Here is an 18,571-nt window from a genome sequence, read left to right as displayed (position 1 = left end):
GTGTGGCAGTGGAGGTACACTTACATGATTTATACAGTACATATATATGTATATACCTACTGTGTATACGTACACTCACATCATATAGGCTACAGCTGGGGAAAACGACTATGAATTAGAAAATTCACAAACGTCAATTTAGCTTTTCATGAGTTCATAACTCACAGTCATCCTCAACAGAGCATTACCTTGCTGTTTTAGTCAATGGACTTAAAATTAAATGATTCTGATGATTACAATTCCCAACAATATGTATCTTAGAACAGAAATAAATAAGAGAAAATTACTTAAATGATATTAATTAACTGCATTTCATTTTTGTGCTACATCATAAACAACACAAGGTTATTAGCTACTGCTGTAATGTATTCATTGTAATTTATGCTGCAAGTAAACCATAAAGTAAAGTAAGCCTGGTTCAGTTATAAATAAGTGCTGCTAAACTTAACAAGGAGCATGTGTAGGCAGTTTACCCTCAAGGGTTTTGTTCTTACAGCAGGCGACTTGGAAGGTAAGGGATTCTACTTGATTAGACAGGTTCAAAGTGTGTTATCAAACAGACACTGCTGTTCCACAATCTGGACCCATGACACCTCCACAATGCTCAACTGTAGATATTCATCTACAATCCGACCTACTGCATACTCGTAGTACACTGCACCTACACTTAGGTTTAAATATAGATCATAATAACTCATACCATCTTTACCCACACTCCTCTTGCACTCAGCAGCTGTAAATTGATGACACATTCTTTACATCAACTCTAAAGCCTGGAAAACTTTTTCCTCTTATTGCATAATCCCTCGTGTATCCATGATAGCCTCCAAGATTGTTCATTTATAAATAATTGCTTTTCCAAAATTGAGCATATTCTGAATGAATGTGTCTTAAACATGTACACACATTCAGAAGATGCTCAATAGAACTTACTCTTTCAAAGATAAAACCCGGTAATCCCATAATTCTGTTTCATACACAAACTATGGAAAAAATGTAGCTCAACTATCTGTAGATGCAAGGTTAACTAGCTGAGCCAGATAACCTGGAAGGTACAGTTTTTGGCTAGTATAGAAAGTACTCAAAAGGTTGTTAGTAATAGGCGCTCAAAGAAAAATGACGGATATATTTTTTTACTTTCATAGTTTGCAGTTTATTCAATTACAGGCAGGGCAGTTTGGGGGAGGGATTAAATACATTCGCATTTTGGGGCAGGAGAGGAAGGGAAGCAAACCAGGTAAACATGGACAAGACATCATTGGATTATTTCTCTATCAATATAGATCAATTTATAAATCTGCCAATAGTTTGAATAAATAACTTTTAGATGGATTTTTTTTCTCTATATGGCAATACTGATATCTTTATCATAGTCATTATCTCCTTATTGATATATAGTTCTACATGATTCTATTGGAATTGACCTTTTTTGACATCTGCATAAATAATTACACATAGAAGATGGTGCTGTACACATTATGGTGGAAAGTTTTATAGTGCTTCTTTCAGCAGTTTTTAGTGTATAACCTGCTGCAAGCCAAGCTACTGGAAATGTAGAAAATTTGCTGGCCCAACCACTTTGTCCTGTGAGAGTCTACTAGGACTGGCAGCATGATGTGAGTAGTTTCAGTCTAAAAACTGGCTGGAAGTGTCTGCTGTGAGTAACCACAGGAAATCTTATTCCAAGTACAGAGACCATGCAGATCACTATGGTGACTCCAGATTTGACGGTGGCGTTTCACCAAAGGTCGCTGTGGGCAGGCTGTCGCTGTGCAGCCTGTCTCACCAAAAATGAAACATTTGTAAAAAGCACATATTGTCACCATGCCATGGAAGAATGTCAAATACGTTTCAACTCGGACAGAAAAAAAGCAGAAATATATAACTTCTTACATTTGGGAAAGTCTAAAAAGTTCTCCACGCTGTCCCAAAAAAAAAAAAAAAAAAAAAAAAAAACTCAGATAAAAACCACTGACATCAAACCAATCTGTTGCAAGAGCAATAAGGATATTAATACCATCAAACATAGCAATAAAATTGATAACATTAAAGGTAATAAATAATACAAATTGTGAGCCTCCTGTTACACCCAGAGTGATATGGAAGATTGTTTTTGCCACATATTGGTGGAGAATTGCCATCCATGATGTTCCAGCCCATTTATTCATTCAGTTCAACCTCAATGATATTTGAGATGAACTACATTAAAGGGAAGCAAACACCTTGACGTCCACGATGACTGTGAGCACCTCGAGAACAAGAGAAACAATATCCTTGGACGCAGTTTGGTCCTATCTGTGGACACTGGCTTTTTTTTAGCCTCTCAATAGTTGAGATATAGCTTTATTTCTTGATAAGATTCGAGCTTATTCACTGTGACGCAATGACAAAAGTTGTTCTATACCGGCCATGCTACTCTGAAATGCATAAAGCATGCAGACCCTAACCCGGGCACATTGCTAAGAGCTCCCTAAAGAGAAAGGTAGAGTAGTTATGAGACTAGAACTAATAGCTCAATATTGATGTAAAACCAAGCTCCAGAGGTTGAGTGTGAAAATGAAAGCCACGGCAGTGTTTTAAGGTTAGGATGGCATCTTTTCTGTGGTGTTGCTTTGTAACAGTCTATATGGGAACCAACAGGACGGTGAGGGAAGGAGATCTTGAACGTAGCTTGTGTTTATATAAAGCAATATCCATATACATATACAAAATTACATCTCGTAAATACATTTGGCAATACAATGTATTTTTTTTTGGCAAAGGGGGTTCATTGAGCAAAATTATGTGTGCAAGAGTATCTAAATGTTAATCTTAGTGGCTTCTCTTTAAAAATAAAGTGAAAAAAAAAAAAAAAAAAAAGACGTCATGCACTATAAAGATTAACCAAAAGACTCAAAAACATCCATAGGCGTCTGTTATAACTTTGTCACAATCACTACATTTTTAAGACACATGATTTCTCACCAATGTAACACACTTACTCTCTTACTCAAAGTCAATTCTTTATAGACCTGAGAAACATTTCATAATATCTTCTCATTCTTATGATTGACAAGTATGTCGATCTTCACATTCCTGATTTAAAGAAACGAAGTCAAATAAAAACTGGAGCTGCTGAGGGTGCAAAAAGTTAAACGGTACATCAGACCGGATGATGTGCCGATACTAACTTCTCTAGAGTGTTTTTATTCCCTGCTCACGTAACTGTTCCAATCCCCGATGTTGTGACATCAGGGAATTGATGTACTGCTGCTGAGGTGTCCCAAAGTTGGTGAGACGACGTTGTTTTGGAATGGCAATGTGAAGCTACAGTTATTTCTTTTCGCCCCAAAAGCAGAACAGCCCCCTGGCATGCAGAGAGAGGTATCTTTTTTCTTTTCTTAGTCATTGCAATAGTGTGAAAATGCTATCAACAGCGTTTGAAGGACAGACCTGAAAATGGGAAATAGTTTGTAAGTTGGTCAGTCAAGTACTGTCATCAGATATTAATGAGTGACTGCGTTCCACGGCATGCATATACTGTGATATGTTTTTAAATTTGATGACTGCACCTATCAATTCAGAGCAAAGGACACTGGAGTTCCCATGAACACATTACACCATAGATGATAGTGTGTTCTCTTCAGGACAGTGGCAAGGGGTGGATGTTCGTAGGGAGTGAATGGCTGGCAGGGTACCCTCGCCTGGCGAGAGGTCATTGAGCTCCTCAGACGATGAGAGAGGGAATGAAGGGGACAAAGAGATGCCTGAAGAAGGGTCTGCAGAGCCAGCAAAAGTGCGTGGGGGCTTCGGGACGAGGTTGGGCTCCTGTGTTGCTCTGGTAAGAAGTTGTCTTTCATCCAGCTGCTGTCCATCTCCCAGAGACTCCCCCTGCCCGAGGGAGCCCCTTCCTGACTCTGACTCCCCGTCGGACAGGTCAAGAGGCGGAGAGCTGCTGCCATCTAATCTGAAAAGAGAGTCTAAGTACTGGGCAAACTCCAGCACTGCCTGGCTGGGGTTTCCATTTGAAAGTTGTGGTGGAGGAGACGAAGCTGCTGGTTCTGCACCTAACTGTTTCTGAGCTATATCCATCTCCCAGTTTCCTTTTTCTCTATTCATTTGTCTAGAACTAATCTGTGGGCTGAGGGGAGCATTCGGAGTGCTCCCCGGGCTGTACACACCAGGAATCTCTTCGTTGTCTCCATCAGGAAGCATGTTTGGGTTGGCGTTAAGCTCTGGCTTCAAAGGATGAGCCGAGGTGCTCTGGTTAAGCAGAGCTGGGGAATGGTGTCCACTGTAGCGAGGAGTGGCAGGAGACAGCCGCATGGAATATTCTGGGGTGGATTCCAGAGGGCAAAAGAAGGGCCCGACCTCACCCAGGTGCTCTGGCGTTTCCTGGCAGAGGCAGTCAGCAGCTAGTAGTTCAGTTCGAGAGCTGAGAGATGGGTTCTCCTCTGGGATCGGGGCATCCAAAGGGAAAGGGAGGCTACTCAGCATCGGTGAACCCCTTAGTGCGGCTGAGGAGCGCCGTGAATCCAGACTATAGAGGGATTCAGCGTCTGAGAGACTCTCCATGACGGCCAGCGGCGCTTTGCGGTCCCGAAGCTCCACTGTCAAGCGCTCCCGTGCACCACGCAGCACAACTGGCACTGGGGGAGGAGGGCACTCAGAGAAACCATCCAGAGATATTTCAGATTGGGCACATGAACTAGAGGAGAGGAGAAGAACGGGTTGGAGAGCAGCGTAGGGGATAGGAAGGGAGAGGGGATCCAAAACACAAGACAAGACATGAAAGATGGGTCAAAACAACATACAGGGGGTTTAATAGGGAATGACAAGGGAAGTGTTAGTATTAGACCACAACTAGAGTCAACACACTAAAAGTTAAAACTAGCAAAACAGTACAAAAATGGTAGAAAGAAAAGGGAGAAAGGGAGAAAGGGAGGTCATCCTGGTGGAGACTTCATTCTGGTGCACACAGTATACGTTCCTGTTTTAGCGTCTACAGGAGAGGTAACATCTTAATTCAGCCTTGACTAGCAGGAATTTCACACTGACTTTGGACAGGGGCTAAACCAGAGAGGGCGAGGTGGGAACTGAATACTACCATACGTTGGTACTTGTCTGTGGTCAGACAGCGTGCATGCGTGCATTGAGAGAAGGGAGCATATTATGCAAGATTAGTATTAGCATGCTTTGCTTACCGTGACAATGGTTTTTGTCTTGTTTTTTTTTTTAAAACCAAATGGAACAGACAGAAACAATGATTTTGAGAAAACAATAAAGTAGCAGTTAGTAGCAGTAGTATTGTTTAGCACTGGCTAGATGGTTGCATTTAAATGATTAAGTTAGAGGGAACACTGGCTATAAGAGGATGTAACAAACTGTTGTCTATATTCTGTTGTGCTCAAACACACGCACAATGATGGCTGATGTACTGACCGAACACTACTGTTCCTGCGGTGGTGAGCTGTCGGCGTCGGCTGATGGGAATTCGTCGATGCATCCATGAAAATGGTCTCTGGGTTCAAGTCCACTTCTGTGGGGCTCACCATGATCTTGGCTGCTGACAGCAAAGCAGTTTTTCCTTTGTTGTAGTTCTCCAGCACCTGTCACAAGCACAGAGGTACACACAGACACATGAATTACAGACAGAAATCTAATTTTCCACCAATATTTTAAATTTAAAAAAAACATTGCCGAGGTACTAGAATAATAGTTTTGGCTGATGAGTTGCTTATTTCCCAAACCAAACATCCCAATGACTACTATTTTCCTCTAGTATGTAGATACACATTCAATACACAAGTAGTTGGATCACTTTTAGTGAGTGCTTCAAGGCATTATCAAAAGGATTCATTTATTTTCAACTGTTTATATAAATACATCTGAATTTGTATTTAGATGTATTTATACATCAAAAGTAAAGTGTAGTTCAGATACATGTAAGAGCATCTGAAGGTGGACTTACACCTACTTTATCTGACATTAAACAACCACAGAGGAATCATGATGTCTAAGCCAGAGCTACGACAGACCTACGGTGAGATGAGGAAAAGAACGTCCAGAATGAATGACCATGTGTAAGCGGTGTTAAAAATGTGTGCACACGTATCACGAGCTAAAATTCACATAGACACACAGTTACATATACATGGTCACTTTTAATGGAGTTAAAACAGGTAATGGAAGCACAATATGGTTTTTAAGAATACATAAAAGATTTTTTCAAAAGAATGTGACAATGACAACAAAAAAAAACCCAATGGAGATTAGTGTAAACAAAGACTGAAAATATTTAGTTACATAACAGTCAGTATTGTTGTTGTGTATGATTTAATGGAAGATAAAGGAAAAAATGGAGATGTTATATAGGTGAGTGTAGCTGATGATACATGACAATAAGTAATAATAAAAACAAATACTTGGCACAGACAGCACCCCACAAATCTGCATTTGAAGGCATAACAGGAAACTTTGAGCATAATAACAAAATATTACAAAGCACAACACTGCACACTCTGTTCCAAAAATAAAACGTATACGTTGTATACAGAGTTTTGAAATATTTAAGACTGTGCTGTGCTGCAGCCATAGGTTCATAACATACAACTTATGACCGTATATTATAACATTGCAGAGTGAGATGTACGAATGAGAAGAAACAAATAACTCTAGGTTTTCAGAATTGTATTAATAAAATAACCTCCAATGTCAATCACAAGAGGAAATTAAGACATTTCTTGGACTTGGTGAGCAGCGATTTGTCAGCAGTATACTCCATATTTACACGTTTGGTCCCCCTCTCTGCTCCATCTGCTGCTGATGAGTAACTGACAGTACTTTGAAGGAATTATGATTGAGGAAGAATATGTGCTTTGAAAAAAAAAAAAATTCTAAAAAAGGGAGAGATGGCATACAGACTGAAGAGCTGCAGTGACTGAAAAACCCCAGCCAAAGAGGAAGAAAGAGCAGTTAATGTGGCAGAAATTAGGTTACCATGGAAACTTTGGGAATACAAAGAAATACTAGCTAGCTCGAGGAAAGGGGTTAGCAAGTTCATGCCACAGCACTTGACCAAATGTACCGCAGCTGTGAGAGGAACAGAGAAGAATGAAGAGTGACGAAAGCTGGATGATGAAGTTCATTAAGAAAAGACAGACCAGGCGTGTTTGGAGTCATCATGCAGGGCTGTAAGAGGCTAAATGTCTAAACCAAGGTTCAAATAGATTAAATATGATCATACTGTCATATACCTCTCATTAACTACTAAACCTGGTAAAGACCACGTAACCAGAACATGTTGCTTTAACTTGTCTTCTGAACAGTTCACATTCTTTCAATTCCCCTTTTCCGGAGTTATCTTGCACATCTTCTGAAAGTAACCATTGGACTTGTATGGACTTGCTGCGTACAGACACTGTTTTTGTGTGCTTTTTTTTTTTTTAAAGTAGGAAAAAAAAAAAGTACTAGAAGGAAAGGGTTTTTACTTTTGCTAAGCTGCTATATCATTTGAACTGCTTTTATTTCTGTCCGTCTTTTATGACTCCCTCAGTGGAGGAAAAGTGGGCTCTGCCACTACTCTAAGATGACTATTTAAATGTTGGTTCCAGTATTTTAAGGATGTTGGTAATAAATCTAAAGTTTCATTTTAGGCAAAATGTTTGTTTTCTCTATTGAACTTCATAGCGAGGACATTGCATCCTCAAGAATAAACTTTCTATTTTAGATTAGGTTGTTTTACAGCACTTTAAAGCCAAATCTGTAATACTGATTGTAATAAAGTTTATACAACTGAATCAGAAGAATTGTTTAGTATACAAACTTCCTCTTTTTGTGAAGAGCCGTGTGATGTTGCAATCTTTACAGGACAATTTTCTATCCGAGCACAGTGCGACCCGTCAAATGGGCTTTCAGAAATTGGAGCAGCAATCAGATCTGCACACGTGCTGGAGCCGGGTGGGTCTGATGGGGTTTGTGGAGGAATGCATGAATCATCTGCAACTGAAAGTGCTGCCTGAGGGTCAGAAGGACTGTTAGAATTAAAGAAGAAGACAGAGGGAGGAGTACAGTCTGATGGAAGAGGAGGAGGAGAAGGACGAAGAGACTCAGGATCTGAAAGGAAAGAAGAAGTTACAACAGTCAGAGGAACACTGGCAGGCTTTGTTTGTGGGATGGAGGCGGGGCATGGCGGGTCTTTGTCGGTGTGAGAGGAGGGATCAGAGGGAAGAGGGTTAGTGTTTAGTTCGGGTTGTGAGTTTATCACAGAGATATTGCAGGTATGCTGATTGATTTCCAGTTCCTCTGGTTCCACGTTTCCCTGCTCAGACAGGGGACAAAACGGTTCCAGCACCTGCAGAAACATTAGAGGTATCATACTACAGAAGAAGCACAGCAGACATAATCACACCACGCACTCTTCAGAAATACACACACCTAACTTTTCAACATCCCACATGGAACAAGGCTAAGCCACGAATGTTTGAGTGAGTAACAACACATACACATAAAAGGTACAAAAGTGAACTCACAAGAAAGTGCAGTCCCAAAGAGGATCCAAAACATGCAGAAATACACATTAATCCCCTTAAGAGAAGTTCAATGCTTGTGAATCACACATCCAAAAATGTCAGAGGATACCATGAAACCAACCAGGAGTGAACCATCCCCATGCTTTCAAACAGGAGTATTGTGAAGAAAACAAAAGGTGTAATAAACAGTAGGTTAATGGTGAACACATGCATATATTTACAGTACTCAGAATATACATTCAACAGCCCAATCTCCCCCCTCAAATATTCAACACCACACTGAAGGGTCATACCACTGAAAAAGGGCATATACGGTAATAATATTAATGCAAACTCTCTTTGGATAAAAAGGTCCAATTAGCTTGTATGTCCATCAGTATAACATGTCTTTTTCTAAAGTAATATTCCCCTTTTCCGTGCAAATGTTAAAAAGCCCATATAAATGCACCCACTTTTTAATAGTTAGAGGCAATTTATAATTCATCATCATCCACCAGTTCAATGTTGAAAATCAGAAACAAGTGTTAAAAGCCATTTCACCACCATAACCACATGCATACAAATGTAACAGACCTTGTTTAGGCCCTCCATCACCATGTGGGGCATGTGCTCATTTAGCATGGCCGGCGATATGATGACCTCATCAAAGGCTTTGTTGTCCCCCCAGAGAGCAGAGTAGGTCGGCTCCTCCTGGCCACAGCTACAAATAGAGAGTTTCTATCAATCATGGGTAGAACACACATCGATATAGGTGCAGCTGCCCTCAGTTTAGGTATTAAAACACATGCAGAAGCAGTAGCAGTGAGCTAATCCAAATCAAAGATCGAAAACCTACATGGTCCTCCTTTGAATGTATTATTTAACAGTGATCTGAAATACAACACATTTTTCCAAAAGACCCGTTTCCCTAATGTTGCAATCTAGAAGATTTGACATTTAAAAACTAGAAAGTATATTTTTTACCTCACTGATGAGGGTATGTTAAGGCAAAAGAATTTTAGAAACTATTTCATCACATACCCCATGTTCCTCTTTTAATAATCTAAGATATAAAAGATACGAACATGCAATAAAAATAGGTGAAAGGTATTCTGATCTTAGATTATGGCCCATCTTTGCAGGTTGGGTATGTTTTATATTCTCGTTTTAAAGGATCAGAGTTAAATCCATAAAGTTATAGATTGAGTTTCAATTGAGATCCATGATCTGTATTAAAAAATATATATACATAAAGATAAATTGATATTAGACAAAGCAGCAGTACCGGTAAGTGCAGAAAAAAAAAAGAGAGGAGTGCCGCGTGCCACACTGTAAACCCACACTGTCACAAGTATTCAGTGTACACCTCTTCCCACTGTGCTGACAGTTATTATTTCCACAGGTGTGAAACAAATTCCCTGAGATGTCCGTGCATCACGTATCTATCCACTTGACCACTGATGTCATTTCTTGAAATATTACATAATTAAGGGTAATGGTAATGTAACAACATTTGAGATTTTTTTTCTGTCAACTACAGCGTCCAATAAATTGATCTTTCTCACAATGTCTCTGGAGGATGGTTGTGCACCACATGGATGATCCTGCCGGGAGGGTAGAGGGGGGTGGAGGCTGAAAGGGCGATGCTGAGGTCACTGGGGTGGAGCCAGAGGCGACTGCTGGGCGGCGCTGCTGGCTGAGACTGAGGATCCTCGTCCTCTACAGGAAGCTCTGATTTTGGGATGCATTTGGTGCCTCCTGCAATTATTCTCCACTGTTGCACAGACAAAGGCATTATGTAATGTAACATTTGAATCAAATTCTGTCATCTGTAGATTGTTTGCTTTACTGCAGCAGCTCGGGGTTAACTTAATGACTCTCTAATTACAGCAGTGTTATTTCAGCTGCAGTGTTGCGAGAGGCTGTGTTGAAGACGGCAGTTCATTCTAATCAGCCACTGCAGAAAATTCAATATACACAAGATGTAAATGGGTGTGGACTTGTTTAGCTCTATTCTATTTTTGTGACAACTCAAAGCCTTTACATGCTCTACATGCTGTAATGCTATTAGGTGTTCAAATCAAACACTGTATATCGTGAATCTTATTACTGTTTAGTCATTTATTAGTTACTGTGCAGTAAAGAATTTTCCATCGATTATTTCTAAAGCAAGATCAGCAAATTACTATTTGTTTTCTTCTCTTTAAGTTTCCTTCTCCAAAGATTCACCAAGTCTCTCTGACCGTCTTATTCTACAGTGTCAAGACACAAACCTTTGGCTTGTTACTTTTCTGTAAGACTTCCAGAAGGTGGCGTCGGAAACCCTCCAATTGTGACAGACCAAGCCTAAGAGAGACCAGATACAGTACATATAAATATATATATATATATATATTGTAATACTGCAGCATTGTGACGTTAACCAGAGTATAGTGGGTACAGCAGAAGGAATACCTCGGTACCAGATCTTTTCCTAATACCACGGATGAGACAAACTCCTTGGAGTACTCCATGGCATCCTCACTGGGAAAAACAAAAGAAAGAAAGAGTTTCACTTTGCCATCAGGACATGTGCAGAGAGTAAAGGGTGTGGGCTGAAAGGAAACTCGTTTCTCTACACACATTTTCAGCTCACAGTTAAAACATTTATTTCATTCCTAACTTCTAAAAAAACATCGACCATCTGAAGCAAACAAAAATGTATTATAGACTTTACACTATGCCACATCAAATATTTAGTGACTATATTTATACAACTGTATCTAAAAGAAGGGACTCAACACTGGAAGGTAAAGACAAAAACAGCATCATGAAATGATGCAAACAAGAATCACTGAAAAATAACCCTGTCCCTTAACCATTTTTACAAAAGCCAGGGGTACAAAACTAAAAAAATCATAAATGTATTTATTCCCAAAGACATTGAGAAATTACAATGAACACATAAGCTTCTGTCACCTTCAGATTTTTTGCATAGAGTTTTCCATCTCTGAAACTCTACTGTTGGCACACAGTCTTTGAAAAGATCATTTGGTTTTTAATGATGGTGGTGAAGGGTGCTGTATGACACATCAATGCAAATCTACCACAGGTGTTCAAGTGTTGAAGTCCAGTGACTTTAAAAGCCGTAGCAAATGAGTAACATCCTTTTCATACTGGAACCATGCAGTGACCCTGTGTGTCCTGTATTGGAATATTATTATTTATAAAACATTTCTTCATACATGACTTTATTTTATCATCCATCCTGTATTTTCAGACCGATGTCTGACAAAATGTCCAGGCTTGACTTCAACAAAACATCAGATGTGCTCAGAAGCATTTAGAAGTCTCTTTCTTTTCCCACATAATTTGCATAGCAACGTCAGTGCAGCCAGCTGTGCTCAAGTGTTGACAGACAAGAGCTAATGAGCCCTGACACAAAGGCCCAGAAACAAAATATGTTTAAATTAAAAAAATCTATATACATTACTCACACTGAGTTAGGGATATTGTTATTTACATGAGTGCTTTTCCTATTTGGTCTGAATTTAATTAAGATAAGTCATCGTACCCTTTAATATTACTATTAATGAATGAGAAGAAACACCATTTTCATTAGTGCAATATATATTACCCCAACAATTTAGACAATAACAAAGATAAGCCTAAATAACCAAAACTGACAAAGTCAGTAGCGGGTGTTTCCATCATTTGCCTCAATGACAGCTCGACAGAGACGTCTCATGCTCCTAACTAGCCTCATGATGTTGTTCTGAGGCAATGCGTTCCACTCCACAAGTGCTACATGCAGTTCTGTCAGGTCACATGGGGGTCGGGTACGAGCATCCAGTCGCTGCTTCAGCTACGTCAGTCCCAGACGTGCTCTATGGGCTTCAGGTCAGGGGACTTTGATGGCCATACCATATGAGGAACTCCGACTTCCGGAGAGCTTTGACAACTCTGGCATGATGTGGTGGAGCACTATCATCCATGAACAGAAAGTTGGGGGTATGCTTGGGGGATGATGATGGATTTTATGATGTCTCTGAGGTAAGAACGTGCAGTGACTGAGTGTTCTACAAGTGTACAGTGTACACAGTGAGGCCATTACGTGGAAAACACAAAAGGAGGTGTTTTTATCACCCTGATACAATTGTCTCCCTATCCCCAAAACCACTGAAGTGAAACAAACACCTTATGAATGAAACCCACTGAGGACCTCACAATATCCCTAACCTATTGTCAGTAGTGTATTTGTAAACGTTTTACAAACATATGAAATAGAAATTAACTGTGTGTGACATTGACTGATGGACTGGGTCAATACATGTGCATACAGTTAATAAATGTTTAAGCTCAGTGGCACTGGCCTCACCTTTTGTCTGTCATTTCTGTAACATAAAATAAAATCAATGTTTAACTTTCCTTTTTTCTATTCAACAACTTTGGATTTTTAATAAGTTGGCCTAATAAAGCAGAATATACACCCGAAGACTAAACCACAGAAAGCCAAATGGATAGATGTGTAACACACAACAACAACGCCCCCAGTTTGATTCCAGAGAGACTTTCTTAAAGGTCACACCTCTCTCTCTCTCGCTCGCTCTCCCCTCATTATCTGTCTGCCTCTTTATACTGTCAAATTAAACAGCTGTATCATTTACATGGCGTTTCTCACACTGTCACCTTTCAATCTCCAGCTCTACAGAGCAAACACATTTGACTTCCATCACATTGTGCTCTAATAGAATGACTGATGCTCTCTGGGATGTTCTACAGATGAGTGACTCACCTAAGAAGGCCACCAGGTGGGGAGTAAGAGTAGCAGTGTAAGGTGGGGTACTGAGGCCTCAGCAGGAAGGAGAGGATAGCAGCAGTGCCTGCACCGAGGGAGTGCCCGACTATCACCAGGCCGTAGTGCATGGTGCCTTTACTCTGTGAGAGACGGCCAAAGTCATTTCACTACCAACACAAACACTTCTGTCACCGCAGTGAATCTAAACACTTTGAATAATTGTGTCTTTAACTACAGGTAAAAGTCATTGTGTTAAGTAGGGCTTGGGGTTTACTATGATGATGCACGTTAGCCTTAAAAAAAAAAAAGAAAAAATTCATTCGAAATAGAAACGCAAGCTGTGTACCAAGTCTCTGCCGAAAGCTTGAGACAAGATCATTTCCTGCTCCAGCTTCTTCTTAATGTATTCTGCTGAGAAAACCATCCCCTAAGAGTGGAGAAAAAAAGAGAAGTGAGTCAAGGCAGAAAGAAACAGACAGGAAGACAGGAAGTCTGTGTCATTAATCTTGTATTAAAATATCCACAGCAATTATTCTACAGTTCACTGAAGTGGCCCTCGGAGCCCGGGCTCATTTGACTTGTTTAAACTGAGCGAGAGATGAACAGCAGATCTGACGGTGCGTATTTCACATCTCAGACCTTGTGACCGAGCCACGTCCCATGCTGCTCCTCTACAGGCAGACGCTCAGAATCCCCCGTCAGATCAGTCAAGGCGTCCTGATAGACACAAGGTAAATCAAGAGAATACAAAAAAAAAAAAAAAAGATTGCATCAGGAAGAGAACATACATAGATGTAGAAAATAAAATAAGAAAACAATTGGGCAACAATAAAGGGAAGTTATTGAGAAAATCACCTGCATCACAGATTGGATTGTATGTTGTATTGTTTTAGGCCGCACTAAGACGATACGGCTTATGTTCAAATCGTACACCTAAAACCCTGAGCATGGCTGACCTGAAAACACTCAAGTTAAAGTTGATACTCTTGTGTCTTTGTTTTTTTAAGGGTGTGGGTCTTTAGAGAGCACACAACTATGAGAATTACACCAGTTACTAGCCCACTAGTATTTAGAGAAAGTGGAGGAAATAATTTTTTTTTAAAAAGAGACCGGAAAGCTCAAATTCACCTTTGGTGAAAGGGTTCCTCTGATACTGATGACAACCTTCTTCTTGGCATGATCCACTGCCACAAAAAACGGAGTCTCATAAACCTGTGTGGAGGATGCAAAGTGAACGGTGAAGGTAGGGACAAAGTGAGACAAACATAGAGAGGAGAAAAGCGAGGAGGTGACAAAAACTTGTGCACCACAGCTCCACGGTACAATCCCAGCACTTCCTCCATCTTTGTCGTCAAGCCCTTTTTCCACTTGGCACAGCAAAGTCATAAAAGTCTTTTCATAAAATGAGTCTACAACAAATGGAAACTCAGCGTTAACCTCACTAACAAGTTTTTCTGTTTTACAAATTATCAACATCATGTGCCCCAAGTGCTCATGGGAATATTATGAAAACTCTACATAAAAAAATCAATTTGACCAAATATCTCATGCTAATGCACTTAATGCATTATTAACAGTCAGAGTTAGATTGTTTGTAAAGGAATTGGAAAATGATGGCAATTATGATATTATCGCTTCTTAAAATAATCTTAGAACCAAAAAACAGCGGAGTACAACTTGTTGTGTGTGACTAAGAAATGGACCTTCTGCCCCTTTTCACTGCACCATGACATAGTGTCAATAAAAACACTTGCTGGAGGATGTGGACAGAGTGACTTGGCTCCCCATATCTCAACAACTAAACTGTTGAGCAAAGTGTTATCAAAACTGATGCAAATAACTGCCAAGTTACAAACTAATGCCACAATGGATTTGTCTAAACCAAAGCCCCGTGTTAAGAGATACTTGTTTGACAAGATGGCTGTTCAGTTTAAAAGCTTAACATTTTAATTCTCAGAAGCTCAACAGTGTCTTCTGCAAACTACACACTAACAGTCAAACAGAAGGATGGATAAACAGAAAATACATTTTCCCGAAGCTCGTACTTCTCCACCTCCAACATAACCTATCCTTTGTTTTATTCAGGAAGTCGAGTTTGAACACCTCTGACTGTTGATTAGCCGTTTGTCGGATTACTCACTGCGTCGTGGCAGGATGTGTAGACAATGTGAACCTGCTTGAGGTCCCTGTCAAGGAAGTGTCTGCGTATGGCCAGAACGTTACAGCCGCAACAGTTGTCCTCCTCCACTGTCACAGACTGAGACATCCGAGAGCCAGACACCGACGTGCAGCTGGGGAAAATCAGAGAAGAGACAGATTGATGGCTGATTTCTTCATCAAACAGTAAGTGGGAGGAACACAAGAGAAATGCAGCAAACTGGTGAGATTGAAGAGAAATGATCACGTACCCCATCGAAGGCAATCTACATATGAGTATGTGATTAATTCAACATTTGTTTTGTTGTTGAGTGAGCTTAACGAGAGTGGTTTTGTCTCAGTGGATTACTGCTTGGCAAGTGTTGACGCATGTGGAATATGACATGCAGTCGAGAGGCTCAAGAGAAATGATGCCAAATAGATCAAAACTGTGCGGGTGTGTGCGTGTGTGTGTGTGTGTGTGTGTGTGTGTGTGCGTGTGTGTCTTTGGGCTTACGGGCAGGAGCTGGCAAGGCGGCACAGCCCACAGGCAGGCTTCCTCATTAGGTACATGGGCCAACCATACGCAGCCAGGGCAAAGAGCATGTAATAACACACATCCTTGTACATGCCCATCTCGGTCTGGGAGGGGGAAAGACACACAAATTGGAAACCAACACACAAGTCATAGAAAAAAGCCAAGGAATGGCATTTATGACCCATTCCCCAACCCTGAGACACTCACATCTGTCACTTTTTTTTGAATGTATACACAAAAAACATACAAAGACGCTTACTGCATAGAAATGTGCAGTGCATTAATTTGTTTTTAAAAAATAGCTTAATAGCTGCTCTTTCATTGGTACAATTGGTAATAAACACATTTAGTGTGTTTATTATGTGTTGATCTAAATTCTGTCTGTCAGTTTAGCACCCAAATAGAAACTCACCGAATTCTTGAGGTCCAGGTACCTTGTGTTACGAGTGACAGGCATCCCAGATAAGAAGGCTAATATGTCATTGTTGGCCTGGAAGGGAAACATGTTATAGAAAACATATCTGAATTGCAGCATGCCTGCCCATTCACAAAAGTATCGTCATGTTGACAGTGATTGATACCTGGTCCAGGATAGAAGATCTCTTAGACCTCTGTCTCTGGCGGAGAAGTACCAGGCCAGCAATAATATCACTAGGCACTATGTCCAGGTCTCTGAAAAACTCTGCAAAAAGGCTTGCAACTTCTGAATACGCATCCTGGACAGGGGAACAAGATGATTTTTAGTTCATGATGGAAAATCATAACAACAAAAAAAAAAGTTCACCTATCATCATGTGCAACCTTTTAACTGCTTGAATTTTGGTTCTGTTTAACCGTATAATCAACTGTAACGAGTTCATAAATGTTAGTTCTTTCCACCCAAAATTCCATTTTTGAGCAAAAATATAACTCAATTTCAATCGCAACACTATTTGCCAAAAGATTTGAACTATTTCTGTCTTTGATATGATACATACTAATGTTTATAAATGCAAGACAGTGTGGTTCACCTGTCTGAGTATTTACAACATTTTAAAGCACAGCTACAAGCGAGGTGGTTTTGTACAGTAAACAACAAACCCCGCTCAAGTATTAGTTTACATTTTTGTCTTTGGGTGAAATACTGAAGCGGAATCTTTTTCAATAGATCATTCAGGAATTCAATTTTGCATTCAAGTCAAGCGAATGTTTCTCAACACATGAATGCATCTTGAGAGAAAGCTGGCTAATTGGTATTCTCTTTGAGATGACTCTGATGAATCTAGCGGTAAGTAAATCTTTATTCATATAGCACTTTTAAAACTCCAGGTTACAAGGTGCTTCACATATGGAAACAGTCAAACAAGTTATACAGTATGTACAGGATGTAATGCTTGACATATTTGTGGTCACATTCCTCTCTGTTTTGTTTTAAACACTGTTAAGAAATGTTAAGTGTTCGCAGTGACTCACTGATTGTGTATCCTGGGCTCTGGTGCAGCACATGAAGAACTTGAGCCTCCTACTCCAGCTGCTAGCTTGGCCTTCCTCTAGCCTGTGTCTAATGGAGAGAAAGGCAAAGAGATGCTGACTATTGTGTCGAGACAAAATAAGAGACAGGGCTTCAAAGCAGAGAATCAAAGGACCTGTCAATACCTGAGTGTGTACGTAGTGAGGTTGCGCTGGCGCCGACGGGTGGCTTTCAGTTTGACAAAAGTCCGACCCGTTGGGTCAAAGGTGCACATGAGGGTAATGCAGACGCTGAATATCACTAGCCAATTGCATGCCACAATCCCTGCCGAGAAAATGAAAGCAAGTTTAAGCAAAACAACCAACTTTAACTGAAAGGTCTGTTTCCAATCTTGTTTCCAACTCACCCAAAGCCAGATTTTTGGCAGTGACATCAGAGCAGGGCTGATAGTACTGGACAAGCCAGGTGATTCCTACAACTGCATATACTAGCTCAACCAAGAGAATAGCTGAAGCAAGAAAAGGAGACAGAGTTGGAGGACAATAGTTATTGACACTGGACCGATCAATATACAGAGTTAGAACATCACCCTGTAATCACCAAAACCCCCATTCTGTTCTCAAGCATCTGGGAGCCCCCCCCCCCCCCCCCCCAAACGTCTGTGTGTCTTACCGAGACGTATGTAGAGGACGTACTGCACAGCTTCCCTGGGCTGTGTGTACAAAATGCTGCCTCTCATACTCAGCCACATGATGGCGCTCTCACAGATGAGGCAGCTAACCAGGATGCCCAGGTACCCTCGGCCATGATCCACCAGCGTTATAGAACAGGACTGGTCTGAACCATACGGGAGGCCGAACAGAACCACAGACAGGACCACCAGCCTGAGTTTGAAAAACAAAACTAAGGTAAGGACATAATAATAGGAAAAAAAAAGAAGTACAAAATACAAAAAGGTATTAAGTATAGTCGAAGAAACACTTACCATATGCAGTGTAATAGAAAGAGGAAGAGGGCGGGCAGCACCAGGTCATCACTGCCAACTGACCAGCGCCGCCGGAACATCACCATGCCAGGCATCACTGCCCTGTAGGGGCGGATGAAAAACGAGAGGAAAAACTTCAGGGACATCATCTAGAATATTAAAATCATCATTTTTCATCACCCACAGATAGATTTTT

The 18,571-nt window shown here is 40.5% G+C and overlaps 1 protein-coding gene across 2 annotated transcripts in view; it reads right to left on the bottom strand.

The window, feature by feature from the left end:
* Positions 1-1,489: 1,489 nt before the first annotated feature.
* Positions 1,490-18,571, bottom strand: part of dagla (diacylglycerol lipase, alpha) — a 31,598-nt gene continuing 14,516 nt past the window's right edge. The window contains exons 2-21 of one of the 2 annotated variants that reach the window (XM_079340410.1): positions 18,376-18,477; positions 18,063-18,274; positions 17,797-17,898; positions 17,576-17,714; positions 17,393-17,480; positions 16,522-16,656; positions 16,353-16,430; positions 15,920-16,044; positions 15,407-15,557; positions 14,395-14,478; positions 13,906-13,983; positions 13,613-13,693; positions 13,264-13,406; positions 10,944-11,012; positions 10,763-10,835; positions 10,055-10,263; positions 9,084-9,210; positions 5,422-5,588; positions 5,184-5,201; positions 1,490-4,687 (exon numbers count right to left, since the gene is read on the bottom strand). In XM_079340410.1, coding sequence (XP_079196536.1) covers positions 3,595-4,687; positions 5,184-5,201; positions 5,422-5,588; positions 9,084-9,210; positions 10,055-10,263; positions 10,763-10,835; positions 10,944-11,012; positions 13,264-13,406; positions 13,613-13,693; positions 13,906-13,983; positions 14,395-14,478; positions 15,407-15,557; positions 15,920-16,044; positions 16,353-16,430; positions 16,522-16,656; positions 17,393-17,480; positions 17,576-17,714; positions 17,797-17,898; positions 18,063-18,274; positions 18,376-18,470 — 3,267 coding nt within the window. In that variant the 5' untranslated portion in view covers positions 18,471-18,477 and the 3' untranslated portion in view covers positions 1,490-3,594. The remainder of the gene's footprint in view (positions 4,688-5,183; positions 5,202-5,421; positions 5,589-9,083; positions 9,211-10,054; positions 10,264-10,762; positions 10,836-10,943; positions 11,013-13,263; positions 13,407-13,612; positions 13,694-13,905; positions 13,984-14,394; positions 14,479-15,406; positions 15,558-15,919; positions 16,045-16,352; positions 16,431-16,521; positions 16,657-17,392; positions 17,481-17,575; positions 17,715-17,796; positions 17,899-18,062; positions 18,275-18,375; positions 18,478-18,571) is intronic. The other variant, XM_079340411.1, reaches the window with a different exon arrangement.

This window comes from Symphodus melops, assembly GCF_947650265.1.
Source record: "Symphodus melops genome assembly, chromosome: 3".
Lineage (NCBI taxonomy): Eukaryota > Metazoa > Chordata > Actinopteri > Labriformes > Labridae > Symphodus > Symphodus melops.
Note: the sequence above shows the minus strand (reverse complement) of the source record. Positions and strands in the feature narration are given on the sequence as shown.